At 41.1% G+C, this 20,259-nt stretch overlaps 1 protein-coding gene, 2 long non-coding RNA genes and 1 pseudogene across 3 annotated transcripts; 3 read left to right on the top strand and 1 right to left on the bottom strand.

Moving 5' to 3' along the window:
- The first annotated feature begins 341 nt into the window (after positions 1-341).
- On the top strand, positions 342-1,517 carry LOC136545295 (uncharacterized). The gene is made up of 3 exons (XR_010780980.1): positions 342-430; positions 918-1,034; positions 1,127-1,517. It is a non-coding gene; the product is annotated as an uncharacterized lncRNA (long non-coding RNA).
- Positions 1,518-8,339: 6,822 nt separating this feature from the next.
- LOC136543369 (disease resistance protein Pik-2-like) lies at positions 8,340-9,236 on the top strand. Its single transcript, XM_066535836.1, has one exon. It carries the CDS (start codon positions 8,340-8,342, stop codon positions 9,234-9,236), a length of 897 nt encoding a protein of 298 aa, XP_066391933.1.
- Positions 9,237-14,787: 5,551 nt separating this feature from the next.
- LOC136545294 (uncharacterized) lies at positions 14,788-15,302 on the bottom strand. The gene is made up of 3 exons (XR_010780979.1): positions 15,232-15,302; positions 15,037-15,135; positions 14,788-14,944 (listed from the first exon to the last, which is right to left on the bottom strand). It is a non-coding gene; the product is annotated as an uncharacterized lncRNA (long non-coding RNA).
- Positions 15,303-17,981: 2,679 nt separating this feature from the next.
- LOC136543368 (disease resistance protein PIK6-NP-like) lies at positions 17,982-19,765 on the top strand (annotated as a pseudogene).
- Positions 19,766-20,259: the final 494 nt, after the last annotated feature.

Raw genomic sequence — 20,259 nt, 5'->3', positions numbered from 1 at the left:
ATCTAAAGAGAATGGCTTGTGTTACAAGTCAGAAACGTGTACAACACACATATGTCTCTAATAAGAACAATTGTTACAGGAACTAGACGTGTCAGTTGAATCCAACATTGAGATAACGGCACCTAGAAGAAGCTGGATGATTAGCAAACAATCCATTAGCTCCATTGTTGTATACAAAGATTGGATGTACTGTGCCGGTGCTCAGGTCGAAGGATCAGCCTTGAAGGTAAAATGAAATGATCAAACTTGACCTCTTTAAGCTATGACATGAAAAGAAATGTGAAATTTTTTGAACCATTTCCAGGATTGGAAGAAACGATGCAAACCTAATATGACAATGCCAATACCAAAGGGAACAAGTGTAGAGGCCATGGCAGTGGTGGAAGACTTCATCTACTTGAACTGCAGTAGAAGCCCTAGTATCATTCAGGTGACATGAATTATTTTTCTTTTTTCCATGTCAGCTACACTAATTTATGGAAAGAAAAATGCATGATAATTCCACTGCTTGAGCACAATATACTACCAGAAGGTCTATATTTGATTACAAATTTCAGTCTGAACTCGCTGAAATTTGTTGGCCAGTCCATTGCGATCGCATGCCTGATACCTAATGGAACTAACATTTAGGTCTCACTATCATCTATCAAGAACCAGGAACCAAAAACTCTTACGTTTCGAGAAGGCCATCTATAGTTTCTTTTTATTTAGTCAAAGTATAGAAGCTGTCCCTTTTTCTTTTTGAAACCAACGAAGTAGGAAAGCTGCCACCAGACTAGGTGATACAACAAAACAACAAGAGCTCAAAGGGTCTGGCAACAACATAACTGAGGCAACCAAAACAGAAGCTATCCCTTGGATCACAAATGAAAATACAGGATTCACGAGTCCTAATTTTGCTTCTGATTTTATGATAGATATGGTTGAGGGAAAAGCAGCAGAAAGTAGGAAGGCTATCTGCAGGAAGCAAGATAACGAGCTTGTTCACTGCAAACGACATGATTTTTTGTGGTACAGAAACTGGGTTAATTAAGGTCAGTAACAACCAAATTAATCTTGAGAACTGAGATTTATGCTTCTCTGAGGATAACGGTGAAACAAAAAGTTCTTGCAAATGTACCTACAGGCATGGATACCGTTGTGAAGAGTAGAAGCAAAACGGAGCAGGTGGAAGGCCCAATCTTGTAAATGCAAAGAAAAGCTAGAGTGTACAGGAAACATGAAAAAGAGGAGCATACCATTGTACAAGCCCTCAGGACACAACACAGCAGCGCAGTTCGTGCATAAACTCCATGATCAGCAAGTTGTTCAAAATAATGAGTAGTAGGTTCATAATGTAAATACTAACTAGTGTGCGTGTGCGTGTTTGTTTTAGTTTTGGGAAGGGATGAGTTGTGAATGTCAATAAAGGGTAGAGTAAATTTCTTAGATCTACATATATACTTGTGCAATACTATCATAGAATTGGAATTTTTAAGAAAACACTATGTACTACCTCGGGTGACAAAAAAGAGATGTCATTTTGGACAATGACGAGCCTCCAAAGTTTTATTCTTTTGGCTACCATTAATTTATATTGTAATACATAATCATGGAATAATTGTTGAAACAACACTTAGCATATGATTTCCATTCCTAATATTTAACTTTGTGTTGTGCTTGTTTGGACAATATGTTAACCAAGTATACTATGTTGAAATGTCTACGGTCTGTTAAAAGTGTTGTGGGACGAATGTTTTTCTGTTTTGAAACAATTAGCAGCAGCTCTGCCATATCACATAAGAAGGGGAGGAGGTCCAAGTTTTGCAAGGTTTCACGCCTAGACTCAAGAGGCGCATACATATTGCAAGGTGAGAATTTGGGGGAATTTGACGTGGCAGGCAGCCCACTGGCCAAGCAAGGACGAAGTGTAGGTACAAATGTATAGTGCTAGAATGGAATCTCAAGACCAAGAGGAGGAGGGCGGGAAGCGAGGTCTATCATGGTAGAATACCTGAAAACGATGGACCCAGCAATCCAGCCCCAAGAACAATCTGGGGCGCAGGTCGTCGGCGTGCGGGGGCGGGCGCCGGGGGCCGGGCGCGGGACGCCGGGGGTCGGCGCGCGGGGGAGGGCGCCGGGGGCCGGGCGCGGGACGCCGGGGGTCAGTGCGCGGGGGCGGGCGTCGGGGACCGGGTGCGGGTGTCGGCGTGCGGGGGCGGGCGCGGGACGCCAGGGGTCGACGCGTGGGGGAGGGCGCCAGGGGCCGGGCGTGGGACGCCGGGGGTCGGCGCGCGGGGGCAGGCGCCGGGGACCGGGTGCGGGTGTGGGCGGCGGAAACCCTAGGCAGCCTGACGGCGTCGAAGGAAGAAGACAGCGCCCAGACGATGACTCCCGTGCGTTTCCTCCTATTTATACTAGGTACCATTTGTAGGGGCGGTTCCTGATCCAGCCGCCCCTACAAATGCATTTTTAGGGGCGGTTCCTGATCCAACCGCCCCTACAAATATTTTCTATTTTTTAAATTATAAATTCTATATTTTTTATATCATAAAAACACAAAGTAATATTAAAAAATTATGTATATACACAAATATAATATTTTGTATTATTCTATATATGAAGAAATATATATATATAAACAATTGTAGTCAAAACAATATAGAAAACAAAAAAAACAAAAATTAAAAATTTGAATTTTAAAACTTCGAATACAATTTTATGACATTAAATGAAATAAAATGAAAATGTTGTAAACATAAAAGTTGTATAACTCATCGACATGTACAACTTTTATTTTGGTCATCTTGTCATGTGACTTTGTTTGAACGATTCAAATTTGAAATTCAAATAATTTCAACTTGAAATAATATTTTGAAAGAGTAAATGATTTCACATGAAAAACTCATGAATACCAAAGTTGTAGAACTCATCAATATGTACAACTTTTATTTTGATCATATTTTCATTTGACAAAATTTGAACAGTTCAAATTTTGAATTTCACTAAATGGCAACTTCAAACAAGATTTTGAAACCTTAAATGATTTCAACAATAAAAGTCGTGAACATAAAAGTTGTTGAACTCCTCACTATATACAACTTTTATTTTGGTCACTTCTTCATATGACAAAGTATTAGTAAATATTGACAACTTTGGTATTCATCACTTTTTCAGCTCAAAAACATTTAGTGGTTGAAAATCTCGTTTGAAGTTGTCATTTTTTTAAATTTGAAAATTTGAAGTGCTCAAACTTTGACAAATGAAATTTTGTAGTAATAGAGTGGATGTTCAAATAGAGTCATCTGGATGTTGCAAAGGGTAGTCTCACACACATGCATAAAATGTAGTCTCATACACATAAAAAATATGCAGTCTTACACACGTACATAAATATATAGTCTCACACGCATGCATAAATGAAGTCTTACAAGCACACACTTACACAAACACTCCACGTTCAACAATTAGCTAACCCGCTGTAACGACTTTCCCTTTGACACCTTTTCGTTCCCATGGCATTATGTCTTTGGGGAGGTTCTTTTCTACAACACTGATCTTCTTAGGAAAGTCTATGAATAGCGGCATCTCATCGTAGTTATTGTAAGCTTCAACATCATCCACGCCATCAACTCCAATAATGTGTTGTTTCCCGGAGGCAACCACGTGCTTTGTCTTCTTCTTCGGGGGGAGGTTACTTTGTGGGTCAGACATATAGAAAACTTGTGCGACATGTGAAGTGAGCACCCAAGGGTCATCTTGGTAGCCTAGATTCTCGAGGTCCAGGACTCTCAATCCGATCTCATTCAGTTGGTGTTGTTTGATCCAGCGGCATCGAAACAGGGCCACCGTTATATCCCTTCCATAGTCAAGTTCCCATATCTCTTCAATGATGCCAAAGTATTGGATCTTTCGCCCTAATCCATCGAGAGCCTCTATTCGAACGCCGCTGTTTTGGTTCACATATTTACTATCCTTTGCGTGGGTATAGTACGTGTACCCATTGATGTCATAAGCATTCCAAGATGTCACTTGTCTCGATGGCCCCTCCGCCAACCTACTGATGATAATAGAGTCTATGGTTTCTCCAGGCGGTATGTTTTGGTCCTTTAACCATGTAGTTAGTCGTTGCTTGTGCTGTTTCATGACCCAATCATCCGAACGGCCATTTCTCTCCGCCATAATGATAGCCAAGTGTTCATCAATATATGGTTGCATCAGTTGTGTACTCTGCAAGACACTATAATGCGCCTGACTCACCTCTTTGTAATCATGGTCGATGAACACTTTTCTACCACTGGTGCCCTTCCCAGCCAGCCTACCCTTGTGACGAGAATCGGGTTTACCAATCCCTTTCTATACTTTTAGGTACTCTTGACAGCACTCGATGACTTCTTCAGTTTGTGACGAGAATCGGGTTTACCAATCCCTTTCTATACTTTTAGGTACTCTTGACAGCACTCGATGACTTCTTCAGTACTGTAACCCTCTATCATGGAGCCCTCTGGGTATGCTCGATTATGCACGTATCGACTTAAAACCGACATGAACCGCTCATAGGACCACATTTCATACAAGTAGCAAGGGCCAAGCGCCTGTATCTGATGAACCATGTGAATCATGAGATGTGGCATTATATAAAAAAAAGCAGGAGGTAAACACATCTCCAATTGGTTTTGTGTCTCTACCACAAATTCATGTAGGTTACTCAGCTCTTCCTTGCCAACCGTCTTCTGTGAGATCTTCAAAAAGAAGTAGCACATGCGGGTGATGGCCATTTTCAAGAACTCTGGCTTTATAGCCCTGATTGCAATAGGTAGAAACACTGTCAGCATCACATGGCAATCGTGAGCCTTGCAGTGTGTTATTGACAAGTCCTTCATCGACACTAGCTTCTTCACATTTGCTGAAAACCCAGTCGGGACTTTGATCCCCCTCAGAAAAGTGCATATAGCTCTCTTCTTGTCTGGTGTTAGGTTGAAGCACGCCGCGGGTAGAGTGTATTTTCCATTAGCCTCAGGTACCGGGTGAAGCTGTGGCATCACGTTTAGCTGCACCATGTCTTTCCGTGCTTTCAGACCATCCTTTGACTTGCCTGTGTCCATCAAGATAGCAATGAGACTCTCAAAGACATTCTTCTGCACGTGCATAGCATCAATGGCATGGGGGACCTCCAAGTCTAGCCAATAAGGCAGATACTGAAAGAAGATCGATTGTTTCTTGAAAGGTACGCCTTCGACAGGAGGTGTGCTTCTATTTCTGTTCGTCCCAACTGGATTCTTCTTTCCATAGACGACGCGTATGTTTTTCATCATTTTGTACACATGTTCTCCGTTATGACGTCTCTCCGGAGGGGGTTCAATCTCCAGGGCGTTGTCATAAAATCTAAAGAACAATTTACTGCGGTACTTGTGACTTGTCTTTAAGAAGCGTCGGTTCCTTAGGTAAACTATCTTCTTGAATGCATCCAGGTACACCCATGTAGTACTATCCAAGCAAACCAAGCATCCCGTCTTCCCTTTGATCTGTCCAGACAAAGCAAACAGCGTGGGGTAATCATTGGTAGTAACAAATATTATTGCTCTACATATGAAGTCCTTCTTTCGGAATGTATCGTACATCTGCTCCCCATGCCTCCATAGCCTCTCCATTTCTTACATCAAGGGCTCGAGGAACACGTCTATATCAATGCCTGGTTGTTTAGGGCCAGAAATAAGAATAGTGAGGAGAAGGTACTTTCTCTTCTAACACAACCATGTTGGGATGTTGTACATGGTCAAGATCACTGGCCATGTGCTGTGGTTGCTCATCGTCTCATTGAAGGAATTCATTTCATCGGTGCTCAGGCCAAACCGTACATTCTTTGGGTCATCGCTGAATTCTTTGTGCTTCTCATCAAACCTTTGCCACTGACTATAATTAGCCGGGTGTGCAATCTTATCATCATCCACCTTGCGCTTATCATCCCACCATGTCATGAGTGCGGCTTCTTTAGGGTTTAGGAACATACGTCTTAAGCGGTCGGTCACTGGCAGGTACCACATTACCAGGGCAGGAATTCTTCTCTGCTTTGCATCGTTGCCTAATGGAGTGTCCTCTGGGGGCTGAGATTCTTGTACCACCTTTTTTGTACCCTTCTTATTCCTCTTTTTCCCCGTGGATGGTTCGTCCCCACCGTAAAGGTCATTGTTCTTGTACTGGCTGGCCCCACACCGGGGACATTTATCCAATGACTTGAACGTTTCGCCACGAAAAAGTATACAGTGGTTGGGGCATGCATGTATTTTTTAACCCCCATTGTCAATGGACTTATGACCTTCTTCGCTTGGTATGTGTTGGCGGGAACTAAGTTTGGTTGTGGCAGTACCCATGATAGGAGATGCAATAGATTATTGAAACTATAGTCTGACCAGCCGTACTTAGCCTTCAGGATGAGCAGCTCAAGCACGAAACGTAGCAATGTCCAATGTGTCGGACAGCCCTTTTCAACACCATACATAGTCTCCTTCGATGCTTTTGTCACTCTTTCCAAATTTTCTAGACCTTTCGGGCTATTTAGTAAAATCTCTGGTCCAAAGGTTCGAATCATGTTATCTAAATCATCTTCAACTCCGACACGTGCTCCACCATCATTATTGGCACCACCTTCGTCGTTACCATCCAAACCACCAGCATCACCACCTTGTTCATTGCCAAATTCGAAATCCATTCGTGCATCAAGCTCTGCTGAATATTGGGGCAGGGATTCTATGGTTTCGTCGTTGTATTCCTCCTCATCCTCGTCGTTAACAATAACCGTTTCACCATGATGAATCCACACTGTGTAGTCCTCAATAAATCCTCGCATAATTAAATGTGATCCGATGATAGTCACATCTGTGCATGCCATACGGTTCTTACAATCTTTACAGGGGCAAATAATTGTATCCTTATTCTCTTTCAATGTCGTTGCATGCTTTGTTGCGGCTTCAATAAATTTATCCACCTTTTCACGGAAATCTGTCTTGAACCTTAACGAACCATACATCCAAGAGTTCCTGTACTCCATCTTTTACAACAACAACAAAACAAACATTAAAGGACTGCTTATTCATATATATATAAAAATGAATCAAAGTAATAATTATTTAAGAATAATTGTATATACCTCAGATATATATGAATATAAATCTAATATAATTACATGAAGCATACAAACACACCATGGTAGAGGAAAATTAATTAATGGCTCATTTATCCATAAATAATTAAAATACATATTTATTGATTACAATAAATAATTTCAAAGACAACAATTAGCAATAATTATACTTTACCGAATATCTTTCATACAAACCCTAGTCCAATTTTATCAAACATAAATTTATAAAAACGAAATTAATAAAAAAAAACCAAACCCTAGATCTAGATCACATGCACATGAAACATCCATAAAACTAACTAATGGTTCACTAAAATCAAGAAACATGGACCAAATAAGGGTATGATCTTGTCCCCCTCCCTAATTTACCCTAGTACATTTAAAAGTTGGGTCTAATTTGCTTATAAATAGCTCAAGCACCATAGAAGAGAGAGAAAAACAAAACTCTAATTACTCACTAACCAACCATTAAAACTTCAAAAAAAATGGAATAGCATTTTCTTACCTTATACAACCTCTCCACCAAAGAATTTGAGACCAAAACCTTCCCCCTTAGTAGAGCAATTTTTGGGAGGTGCCCAAGGCCTCCCACCTTTCTTTCACGGGTTGGAGTGAGTGACCCGAGGAGGAAAAATGTGCTGCTTCTATTTTATATGGGGGCCATTTGTAGGGGCGGCTGGTGATTGAGTCGCCCCTACAAATCGGAGCTATAAATACGGGGCCATTTATAGGGGCGGCTCAATCACCAGCCGCCCCTACAAATAGCATTTTCAGAGGCGGCTGGTGATTGAGCCGCCCCTACAAATCAGACCCCATTTGTAGGGGCGGCTCGTAACACCAGCCGCCCCTGCTGTTCCATTTGTAGGGGCGGCTGGTGTCTGGGCACCCGAGCACGCCACTGTAGGGGCGGCTCCATCACTAGCCGCCCCTACAAAAAAAATCGAACCGTTGTTAAAAATCATTTTCTACGTAATGAGGAACCGTTACTACGAAATCGCCGGAGGGCCTTTAAAATCATAGGACCGGCGCTGCTTACATGAATCGATGAGCACCACTGCACAAGTATAAATGGAATGCAAAACGCAACCTACGAGCATTGCCATTTATTTGAGCCGTGGTGCTTGGTAAATCATTTCGCCAAAGAATGCGAACCCACCCGACCACCAAACTCTAGCTAATATCGATTCATCATCCACTCGTTGCTCGTTAGAGAGCATGCATGGAGAGCGCGGCCGAGAGCCTCGTAACCAATGGTTGGCAGCTGTTGGCCGAGGAGTACCGGCAGCTCAGCGGCGTCGGTGGAGAGGTCGCTGAGCTGCGGGACGACGTGGCCACCATGAACGCTGTCCTCCGCATGCAGTCCGAGGCCGACGACGGCGCCGTGGACCACTTCGTCCGGGAGTGGATGAAGCAGCTGCGCGAGCTCCGGTACGACGCGGAGGACTGCGTCGACTTATACAAGCTTCGCATCAAGACCCGGTGGCGGGGCAGCATACTGCTCTGGTTTAAACACCACCTCGAGACGCTCTTCTCGCGCCGCCGCCTCGCCGGCGAAATCAGCGCTCTCCGTGCCCGCGCCGTCGCCATTAGCGAGTGCCACGCACGGTACGGCGTCAGCCGCGACGCGCTGCGCCGCTCCCCTGCTTCTTTATCCGCGCCTCCTCCTGTCCTGGCGTCGTCGTCTGCGCATGTGTTCGGCCGTGCCAGTGACCCTGATGAGAGCCATCAGGTCGTTGGCATCGACGAGCAGATCGACGCCCTGGTTGCCCGGCTCAAGATCAACGGCGACGACCTCAGGGTGTTCTCCATCGTGGGGTTCGGGGGCCTTGGCAAGACTACACTTGCGCTGGAGGTATGCCGGCGGCTGGAAGCGGAGTTCCCGTGGCAGGCGATGGTGTCGGTGTCTCAGGCGTTCGAGTCCGGCAGAGACCTCAGGCCGCTGCTCAAGCGTGTGGTTGAGCAGCTCGTCAAGGCCAAAATAGATATAGAGGAAGAAATCAAGGAAGCAGCGGCAGCGGCCCTGGATGAAATCGACAAGTTGGATGACAATAAACTGGAGGGAAAACTCGGCAAGCTTCTCGAGGGCAAAAGGTATGAACAAGTACAGTTTGCTTAGTATAATTTTCTTTATTTTTTTGTTCAAATTAAACTGTTTACAATTTTTTTTATATAGCAACTATTAGTTCGAAAACATAGCTCAATACAATTATGTATATTGCTAAATAATAATAATATTACAAAACGCAACATCTGTAGGAAAATGGCGTTTTTCTTTTCAATCCTCAACTGTGCCCACAGCTCCCTTTGTCAGCCTTTCACTCATAAACCATCTAAAACGCGAGCCTAACTCTTTGGGGGAAAAGAAACCACGTTTGATAGATTCTGTTGCGGTGGATAGTCTTGACTTTTTTTTGCACATCCATGTCGATAATATAGTCGTCGGATCTATTTTGTTTTCAGAAAACATACCCACCTAAGTTGTCTCTATAAAAGTATTTCTAGAGGTGGCTAAAGTTTCTAGTCGCCTTTGCCTGAAATAATTTCAGAGACGGCGGGTAACAAAAACCCCCTCTATAAATCCATTTGTCGAGGCAGCTTGTGTTTTTAGCCATCTCTATAAATCGATTTTTAGGGGTGACTGGATAGCCGCCTCCACAAATCCTTTATTTTTAGTGACAAACAGGTGGAGGCGGCTAGCCTAGCTGCCTCTCTAGAGGCTTACCAACCACCTCTACAAAAATCATTACAGTAGTAATGTAAAGAATGATAAATATCTCAATAAAATAAGAATGTGCAATCAATTTGGTAGACTCTAATTGCCACGTCAGATCTATTTTTTTTTAAATACCCACCTAAGTCATTATGAAACATAATCTAGGGTAGTCGTCTAAATTTATATCTTAATTAAACACCTACTATTATGCTAAATAATCTAAAATCATGTTTGATATATTTGCTTCTGGCTTTAATTCTCTATAAGAAGTAATTCTATTACTAAAACTAATTTTCTACTATGATTCTATCAATTCTTTGTAGGAAGTACTTATGTGTTAGAATTGAATAAGGAGAATCTAGTTTATTAGGTTGTAGCCTCCTGAGTTATTTCAGAGAATCACTCCACATTTTTAGCACATAATCACTTCTCCATCTAGATTCCTCATAGAAGCTATTTTGGGGACTCTTCCAAATAGGCCTTATGTAACCCCCTTAAATTTACATCCAAATTATTCCTTCTTCAATTATTAATAATAAACTAAAATATCCCCTCAAATATATCTAAATTATCAATATATTGCTATTATGAAAAATATTTAAATAATCATAAATTATGCCTATATACGTTTCTAAATTATTAAAATCATATTATCATCCATGATAACAATTTATAGAAGTTTTTACTTTAGATAAATTTATACGCTCTAACTGAACTATTATGACATATCTATATTGATAGTATAATTGTAAGCACTCTTTTTTTAATAAAAAATACTATTGCACAAAATTCTTTGATAAGAATATTCAACATCTTGAGCAATGGAGGAGGTTAGTGCATACCAAAGTCCAAAGGTGTCCATGATCTTCTGAGACTTTTGAGATTTCTTTTGGAGTAAACAATAATTATTACGTTAAATGTATATGCCTTCATAATTGGTTGTCCTATCTCCTAAATGTCACTTCAGGCTTTGCTATCGATCTTGATGACACCATGGTGCAAGCTTAAACTATTTGTACCATAGTAGTAATTAAGAGTGCAATCTATGATCTAAAACCCTTAATTTAATAAAATACAAAAGGATACTTTTTAAAAAAAATACAATAAGCATAATAATTTTAGCATAGTTTAGTATAAAAACTATAGAAACTAATAGGAATAAAAATTTAGAGTCCAAATCTAGATGGTTGACGTCATGAGACATATGCTACAAGAAGAACCACTTTTACTTAATCTAAGGTTTGAATAAAATACATATTGAAGACACACATGGATGTGTCATACATAGGGAGAAAACAATAGAAACTTTTCAATAACACATAGAATAATTTATAAGTTTATTGCACACATATATATATTGTGTCAGAGAATGAACAAAGACAAAGAGCACAATGGTAGGCATTTTATTTAGTTGAGTATTAAACACGAACTCTTGATTCTTATGTCTCCTAAGATCCTAACCCATGGAGCAATATGGGGTTGATGGACTAGTGGAAATAGTTGTAGTAAGACTGCCTTGGTAAGGGTGGTGATGGTGTGGCTCCCGTATATGCATAGCATTTCTCATACACTTCCATATTTGTTTCGCAAAAGGGTTAATCCAGAGGTGCTAAGTTGAGAGCGACCATGACTATAAGTTGGCCATCACGCTCCTAACCTTCCAAAGTGGCACTAAACCACCATACATAGGCTAACTAGAACATACTATTAATGGGCCAGGATATTATACTCAACACATCCTCCCCAAGAGTCGAGCCCTTGGTGGCTCACTACATATGCAACAGATGCCCAGAACCATCCCTCGATGCAAGGATGTACCACTTTTACCCCTCCACGTACAACGAAAGAGTGTACGTTGTACCCATCTATGGGTAACGTGCAATGCAACACATGTATGTGCAGCAAGGCTAGATGCTCGGAACATCATTATAACACCGATGTCCAAGACCTTCTTAGGCCTAGCTCCTCATGTGGAAAAAGGCTGCATACTCATAGCACCTCTCTTACACTTTGTTTTGTACATAAGTTTTGGAGCACAAAAGAATATAAACTAGTCCTCACATTTCTAAACTTTTGAGGTGGTATTAAACCAACACACTGCTAGCCTCACACAAGGGTGGTCGTCGCAAGCAAATTCCACCATTACGAAAGATATTTAAATGTAGCCCTAAATTTTGTTTTTTAAATTATCTACCTCTATTATTATGAAACATAATATAAAGTAACTCCTTTAATTTGTGTCTAAGTTTAATCAAATTATATCATTATAAATACAAACTAAAATATTCCTCAAATCTACATCCAAATTACCAATATAAGATATTTCCAAAAAGAATTACGATATAATAACTATATATGTTTTAAAATTATCTAGCTCTACCACCGTTAAACACAAAGTAAACATAAATGTTATGTGTTACCATGTACACCAAGTATACATGCATAGATTGCGATAAACATATATATTTGCATAGTTTATCAATTGTATCCATGACACTAAGCCATTCATTTTGATTAGACTAAACTATATGATAATAAATTTTATAAGTTGTTAATTTATATAACTTTATACAATTTTTGACTTAAATACTATGACATATATGGTGTTACTCAAGTATAAAAAACAACAACCATGGTAATATAGAAACACATCAGTGTAACCATATATAGGTGTGCTTGTTTATTTCTTTTCAGATGCTCTGAAATTTGAATCCAATAATTGACCCGGCCTTCGATCCAGCTCTTTGGCAACGTAAGTACTTAAAAATTTACAGTTTCATGAAGAGGGTTCTAGGAAGCATTTTCATGTACAAAATCTCACAAGCACATGCCTAAAAATAGTATATAGTATTCTTCTCTCAAATTTGAAATGTGAATCTTGTGATCCTGTTCAACACAGCTGTGATATAGAAATGGTGTCACTCAAGTATAAAACCAACATTTTATTGAGCAGGTGGCAACCAGATTTGAACTAGGGGTAAAGGTTTTGCAGTCCCCGGCCGACCTTATCACATGGTCATGCCGCCAAAAAAATCCAATCTAAAATCACAAAAAGAGCAAGTATTTATCCACTTTTTTACTAATTACTAAAACCCTTTTTTATTACTAAAACCATTTTTCTTTTATGTTGAATCTAATTCTACTTACTTTATAACCCTTTTTAGAAAATCGATTTCTGCTGTTTTGGATCCAATTTTGCGTATTGACCATGGTAGTATAGAAACATATCAATATGATTATATATATTTATATATGGGCGCCATTATTATTATTATTATTATTATTATTATTATTATTATTATTATTTTATTTTATTTTTTTTTTTGTTGTTGTTGTTGTTGTTGTTGTTGTTGTTGTTATTGTTGTTGTTGTTGTTGTTGTTGTTGTTGTTGTTGTTGTTGTTGTTGTTGTTGTTGTTGTTGTTGTTTTATTTTTCTTGTTTTTAGAGCATTAGAAAAGAACTAAACAAGTATATACTCCAATTCCAAAATAAATAACTTTCTAAGGTTTAAAATTTATCTCAAAATAAATAACATTCTACACAAATATAGAACACTGCCTCCTAACTCGGAAGCTAACTATGGGTCCATGCAAATGATCACTGCCAAATTCAAGAAATATTTTTCGGAAAAGGAAAGGAGATGAGTGTACATGCATCTTTTGCCGACATCCTTAATATGTCTGAAATTTTTTGGAAACTTATTTATTATGGGATGGAGGGAGTGTGATTACATTATGGCTATGTTTGGTAGAGCAGTAAAAAAAAGCGCTTCCTATAGAAGCTATAGAAATGAAGCAAAAACAACGGTTAAAATAAGCTGGTCTGACCCAGTTCCGCGTTTTAATACAAATGGATGTTGTGGGGTAGAAACGCGATAAACAAAAGCTAAAAAAGCATATTGTTTGGCTTTTAGTATGAGCAGTTTATAAGCTATAACAAACAAGTCTTATGTCATATCTATATTAATAATTTAATTTTGAGCACTCTATGTTTTATAAAACAATTATACTAAACATATGGTTCTGTGGTATAACAAATTCAATATGTTCAGTGTGGTGGCGCAAGTGCAAGCAGAAACCACTATTTATGTCATTGCATGAACCATGAGGATAACCTAGGAGTCTATATATAGATGAAAAAAGATGTAGATAGTAATTTATAAGTTTGTCATATAACTAGATAGAGATTATAAAGTAGTATATATTATGTCTATTGTGATAGAAAATGAACAAGGTAAAATAACATATAATTTAATATAAATAATCTTTATTAGTTAATTGTAGTAAACTGTAAACAGTAACTAATAATATAGATGCTAGCACATACGAGAGTACGGGTTGATAGACTATTTTTAAGTTTGTACACACAAAGCTTAGTTGTTATTCCATTTCAGGTGTGCAACAGAACTGATATATAGTGGTATATACACGACTAAACTGCAGGTACAGAATGGACTTGTTGTCCCGGGCGGTAAAGGCCTTTAGTCCCGGTTACCGCGCCGGGACAACGATCCCGGGACTAAAGGTGGAACCTTCAGTCCCGGGTCATAAAGCCGGGACTAAAGAGGGACCTTTAGTCCCGGTTGGTGTTACCAATCGGGACTAAAGGCCCTCCAGCCGAGCAAACCTGGCGCACCCTTTAGTCCCGGTTGGTAACCCCAACCGGGACTAAAGGTTCACCCTTTAGTCCCGGTTGGGGTTACCAACCGGGACTAAAGGTTCCTTTTCTTTTTCTTTTTTTGTTTAATTTGTTTTCAGTTCAGTTACACATATTTGTTTAATATATAATATGTTTTTATGTACGTATTCTACGCTGCTAATATAAATACACGCACGCATATAAATACATCTAATTCTCATCTCAAGCATTATTCGAATAAAGTATGAAACTATATATATTATAGATATATATGTATATATACAACACTTTCATAATCTTGTTCTCGAAAATAACGATATCAATAAACATTTAATTTACATCATTAGTTCCTTAGATCAAAGTAGAACTCGCCGTTGGGATTTAGCACTTTTTCTAGAAGATATCCTGCTATTGACTCTTGAATTGCTTTCAGATGGTCTTTTTGCATGACCCTTCGTTTCAACCATTCAGTCTTGCATTTGAAATAAAAGGAAAAGTATTAATACATATATATATAAATATATATATTCATTTAAAAATAAATAAAAAATGATATATACATACTCTGAGGACATCTTCAGGAGTTCTTCTTATGTATGCAGTGATAAATTCACAAACGTAGTATCCACACAAGTTATTACCTGGTTCCTGCCGCAAACACCACTATACGAGAAGAAGATTATTCTCAGCATCTCACACGTAAATTGAAGTACGATATAGTAATTAAACATGTGGGGAAGTATATATAGTACTACTTACTGGTATTTCAACTACATTAAGTGGTGCCTTGCAATCCTTACGGTGTTGCCGAATAAACTCTTTCCAAACCCTGTGCGACCAATAATGTACGATCGTTAATAAATTATGGCAAAGTCTATTCAATAATAGTTGTGCGCGAGAGATCGAAATTACCCCTGGATAATGTCTATTATATCTTGGTATTGTGCTCGCTCTTTTCTCAATGAGTCCAAGATTACTAACTGACTTGAGTTTAACTCAATGACAATGAGTATCCAGTGAAACATGCATTGGTTTATACACACACGTACATGCATATAAGTTGTATTGATATTACATAAAATGTGTAGACTACATTATTATTAACACTTACTCAAAGTTGTACGGGAAAAGTATTGTTGTCTTATCGTGCTGCTTCACGAAGAACATCATGATATTCTCCTGTGCTTCAGATACCCATCGCTCCTTGACAATAATACCGGTTTTGAATACGATATAAGGATCAATGAAGCCAACACTGGTGTCTTGTATTCTTTGGAGCTCTGACATCTGGAATCTATATATAAATATAAGTTACATGTGAGGATAATTATATACACGTACACATGGAAGTGAGTTTATTAAATAAAAGTAAGAATCACTTACAAACAAAAGGAGCTAATGATTGATTTGTCCAGAGCGTCCAAGTGGAATAGTTGATGCAATTCTTCGAAACTAATATGTAAGATGTCATCGCCACGGAAGTAATGATGGTCTCTAAATCTGACAAAGATCCACTGCTCACCCCTGCCACACGCCTGCATGTACCACTTGTTGAGCAAGTACATTTGCGTACCCAATTCATTCAGAGCCGCAGGGTTGTACAGACTTTTGCCATATTTATAAGTCTTCCAGGTATCAACTTCCAGGTTCTGGATTGGAGCTTTGCCCGTCAATTGATCCAAGGTTAAACCAGTATCTTTAAAAAAAGCATTAAGGGCTTGAACCGACACTTCTCCAGAGTTGTCTGGTCGATAGACTTCTATGTTGGAACCATATTCATTAGCAATAACAAGATTTTGCATTGGTTGCTTCTGCTGTCCGAGCTGTGGGACATCCTTCCCTGATGCTCTTTTCCTTTTCTTATCTGCATCATGTGACTTCACGAGGGAGCGGTCATAGTCTGATAGTGGCGAAGGCTTACGAAGTTCAATCATCTTTTTCTTGTGAGCATCGACCTTCTGCCTCAGCACATCTCGTGGTATGTAAAAGTACGGCTTCTCCTTAAGCTTTGCTTGACTCTTGTTTTTGATATCTATAAAAAATCTTTTACTTTTTTGTCTTCTTCAGCTGCTATTTGCTCATCAGTCTTTTCAGGAAGTATTTCTTGAGAAATAACTCTTTTTCTCGGGGTCTTCTTTGCCGCTGGGACCTTAGACGTCTTTGTAGTGCGTCGCTGTGGAGGGGGTGGGGGCGGTGTTGGAGATCGGCGTGGAGGCGATGAGGCCGATGTTGGTGGAGACCGGCGTGGAGACGTTGGAGATCGTTGTGGAGGCGGTGGGGCCGGTGTAGGAGTTGGAGATCGTTGTGGAGGCGATGGGGCCGGTGTAGGAGTTGGCGATCGCCGTGGGGATGAAGTCGTCTCGCCCCCCGCGACGCTGTGATGAGATGAGAAAGGGAACACGGTCTTCCACGACCGTTGCCGCTCTCCCTCGTAGAATCAAAGCTCCTCCTTGACGTCCGTTACCGCTCGGCAGAGAATATGGTCGCCGAGATGAACACGGTCCGCAAGTTCAACTAGTACGGATTTTCTACAATTTTCTAACAATTTTCTAAGTTTTTCATTTCATGGAAAAATTAATTCTAAGATCACGTAAGCCACCGGGGACGAGGATGGCGCGTGCTCCAGCGAGGACGAGCGATGTGTGATTTTGATGAACTAATTTAACTTTTGTTTATCCAAACATATATGCAAATCATCATGTGATTTTGAGCTAAAAATAACATATAAAATCATAATAAAGTCCAACATATAAAGTTACACATGCATCTACATCGCAAAATGAGATAAGCTACTGATAAAACATAAGAGGATTAAGTTTGTTACCTCCAAAATCGAAGAGCAACACCAATGAAGGGGGAGAGTGCAAGAACAACAGCAAGCTGAAGAACAGAGGCAGTGAGTTTGAATAATGGAATGGCTCGGGCTCGGGGAGGAAGAATTGAGCAGAATTATAGGCCGGGATAATTAGTCCCGGTTAGGGGTCCAAACCGGGACTAAAGATTAATCTTTATTCCCGGGGAATCACCCAAACCGGGACTAAAATCTTTAGTCCCGGCTGGTATTACCAACCGGGACTAAAGGTAAACCTTTAGTCCCGGTTGGTAATACCAGCCAGGACTAAAGATCCCTGCCCCACGGACGACCGTTGGGCAGGGACCTTTAGTCCCGGTTGGTATTACCAACCGGGACTAAAGGGTCCTTTACTCCCAGGGGCAAAAAATGCCGAGGCTAATGCTAAATTGGGACATCGTTCTAAAGTCTGTTCTCTAGTAGTGTATGGACCATACGAGCATGGGAGGCAATCCAATCTGTGTTTCCAGATAACAATTGCGGTAGTGGAATCATCGTAACCACTAGGATAGAGAATGTGGCCAAAGCATGCAGTCCTTCTATAGGTGGACAAGATCACATCCATCAAATGGAAGCCCTCGATTCTGATGCTTCCAAGAGTTTGTTCGTCCGCAGAACATTTGGCAACAAGGGTTGCCCAACGGAGCTTGAAGACGTGATGGGCAAGATATTGAAAAGATGTGCTGGCCTGCCATTGGCTATCGTTAGCATTGCTAGCGTCTTGGCTGCGTATACATCACCGGGAAGCATTGAAAAGTGGAAAACAGTCTACAGATCAATTGGTTCTCAGATGGAGAGCCACCCTACCCTGGAAGGGATGAGGCAGATAGTCACGCTCAGCTACAATCATCTGCCGCACGAGCTCAAGAGTTGCATGATGTACCTTAGCATCTTCCCAGAGGATTATGAGATTGAAAAGTACCGGCTCTTGTGCAGATGGATCGCTGAAGGACTGGTTATGGAGAAGCGGGGCTTCATCCCGATGGAGGTTGCAGAATCCTACTTAGATGAGCTGGTGAGCAGGAATATGATTCAACTCCAAGTCAGTTTTGGCTACTACTGGACATTGGAGACGTGTCGTGTGCACGACATGCTTCTTGAGGTCATGGGGTCCAAGTCCCTGGAGTGCAACTTCGTCAGCCTGATAGGAGGAGGGCAGTATGCTGGGATGTCGTATGACAGGATTCGTCGCCTCTCCATCCAGGGGGACAACAGCAGAAGGCAGAGTAGTAGTGTAGAGGGGGCCAAGGAAAATATGGCGGGACGACGGCGACGACGACATGATAATAATGGCATTGAGGGGATGAATGTGCAGCATGTCCGATCACTGAGCATCTTCCATCAGAAAGGGCAGCAGCAGCTGCTGGATCACCTGGTTAAGTTCACCCTGATGAGGGTGCTTGACCTCGAAGGCTGTGTGGGTCTAACGAAGGATCACCTGCAATGTATCTGCAGGTTGTACCTTCTCAGGTTCTTGAGCTTCAAGGGTACAGATATCATATCAAGGAGGTTCCACGTCAGATAGAGAAGCTAGAGCATCTGCAGACGTTGGATGTACGTGACACGTCGTCAGGTTGCCGCCTGCCGGAAACCGTGAAGAAGCTGCATCAACTTGAGCGCCTACAGACAAGCCACAACAGTGATGCCAACCGTATGTGGAGGCTGCCCCTGGGTCTCAGGAACATGACCAAGCTGCGTGAGGTGGGTTTCTCCGTCCTCGGCAACAACCTCGAGGTTGCAAGAGAAGTGGGTGAGCTAGAACACCTCCAAGAGCTGGCTGTCTATGTCGAGGACATGGTTGACTTTGACAAGGAGGTTCTCCCTCAGTTTGCCCAGTCCCTGAGCAAGTCACACTCCCTCCGGCGTCTTATCATTGGAGAGATGGGCTTTGGCTACATACTCAGCTTGTTTCTCGACACAATGGACCCGCCGCCAAGGTTCCTCCGCTACCTGATGATCGCCGGTGGCATCAACCACTTGCCTCCCTGGATCGGTAAACTCACATACCTTGTTCAGATTAATATATCGTGGGCAAGACTCGACGGGGACAAGCTGTTCGACGGCCTGTGCGAGTGCCCCAACCTCAAGATCATCACCATTCTTCAACGGTGCTACGATGGCCCTGAGCTGGTTGCACGCACGAAGCACAAGTTCCCAGCGCTCGCCAACCTCAGAGTGTCATGTGGCTCTAGATATCCTGATATTATTCGGTTTGAGAAAGGGTCCATGGAAAATCTCCAGACGCTTCTCCTTAACATGACTGACAACAAGCACAAGAGGATCGAGGGCATCGAGCACCTCACCAGCATCAAAGAGGTACAACTCTGGGGTAATAAGAACAACGAAGCGATAGGCAATGCAATGAAGGAGCTAAAGAATGAGAACCTCAAGCGCCACCAGGAGTCCAATAAACAGTTTCAGATTGTCGTCAAATATGAGTGATCGGTTCCATTGTCGTTTTATTCACTACGCCAGATTCTTACGCTAGGAACGGGGGAATTTTTACTGTAGGGGCGGCTGGAGTTGGGGACGCCCCTACAGTGGGCGTCCTCGGGCCCCAGCAGCCCAGCCGCCCCTACAGATGGCACTGTAGAGGAGGCTGAAAACCTGAGCCGCCCCTACAGTTGGGGTTGATCTGTAGGGGCGGCTCAATCACCAGCCGCCCCTACAGTATCCATTTGTCTTTTTTCAAATTTCAAAATTTGAAAGATTCAAATTTAGTCAAATGATAAGATAACCAAAATAAAAGTTGTAGATATTGATGAGTTGAACAACTTTTGTATTCATCACTTTTACATCTGAAATCATTTAGGGTTTTAAAATTTGATTTGAACTTGTTAAATTTTAAATTTTAAATTTTAAAATATGTAAAACATTATCACATCCAAGTTTGATCAAACTTAAATGCTAAAGCATGATTTTAGAAATTTTTAGGA

Source organism: Miscanthus floridulus, chromosome 3, assembly GCF_019320115.1.
Source record: "Miscanthus floridulus cultivar M001 chromosome 3, ASM1932011v1, whole genome shotgun sequence".
In the NCBI taxonomy this organism is placed as follows: Eukaryota; Viridiplantae; Streptophyta; class Magnoliopsida; order Poales; family Poaceae; genus Miscanthus; species Miscanthus floridulus.
The sequence above is the reverse complement of the archived record's forward strand: the minus strand, read 5'-3'. Positions and strand labels throughout refer to the sequence as shown.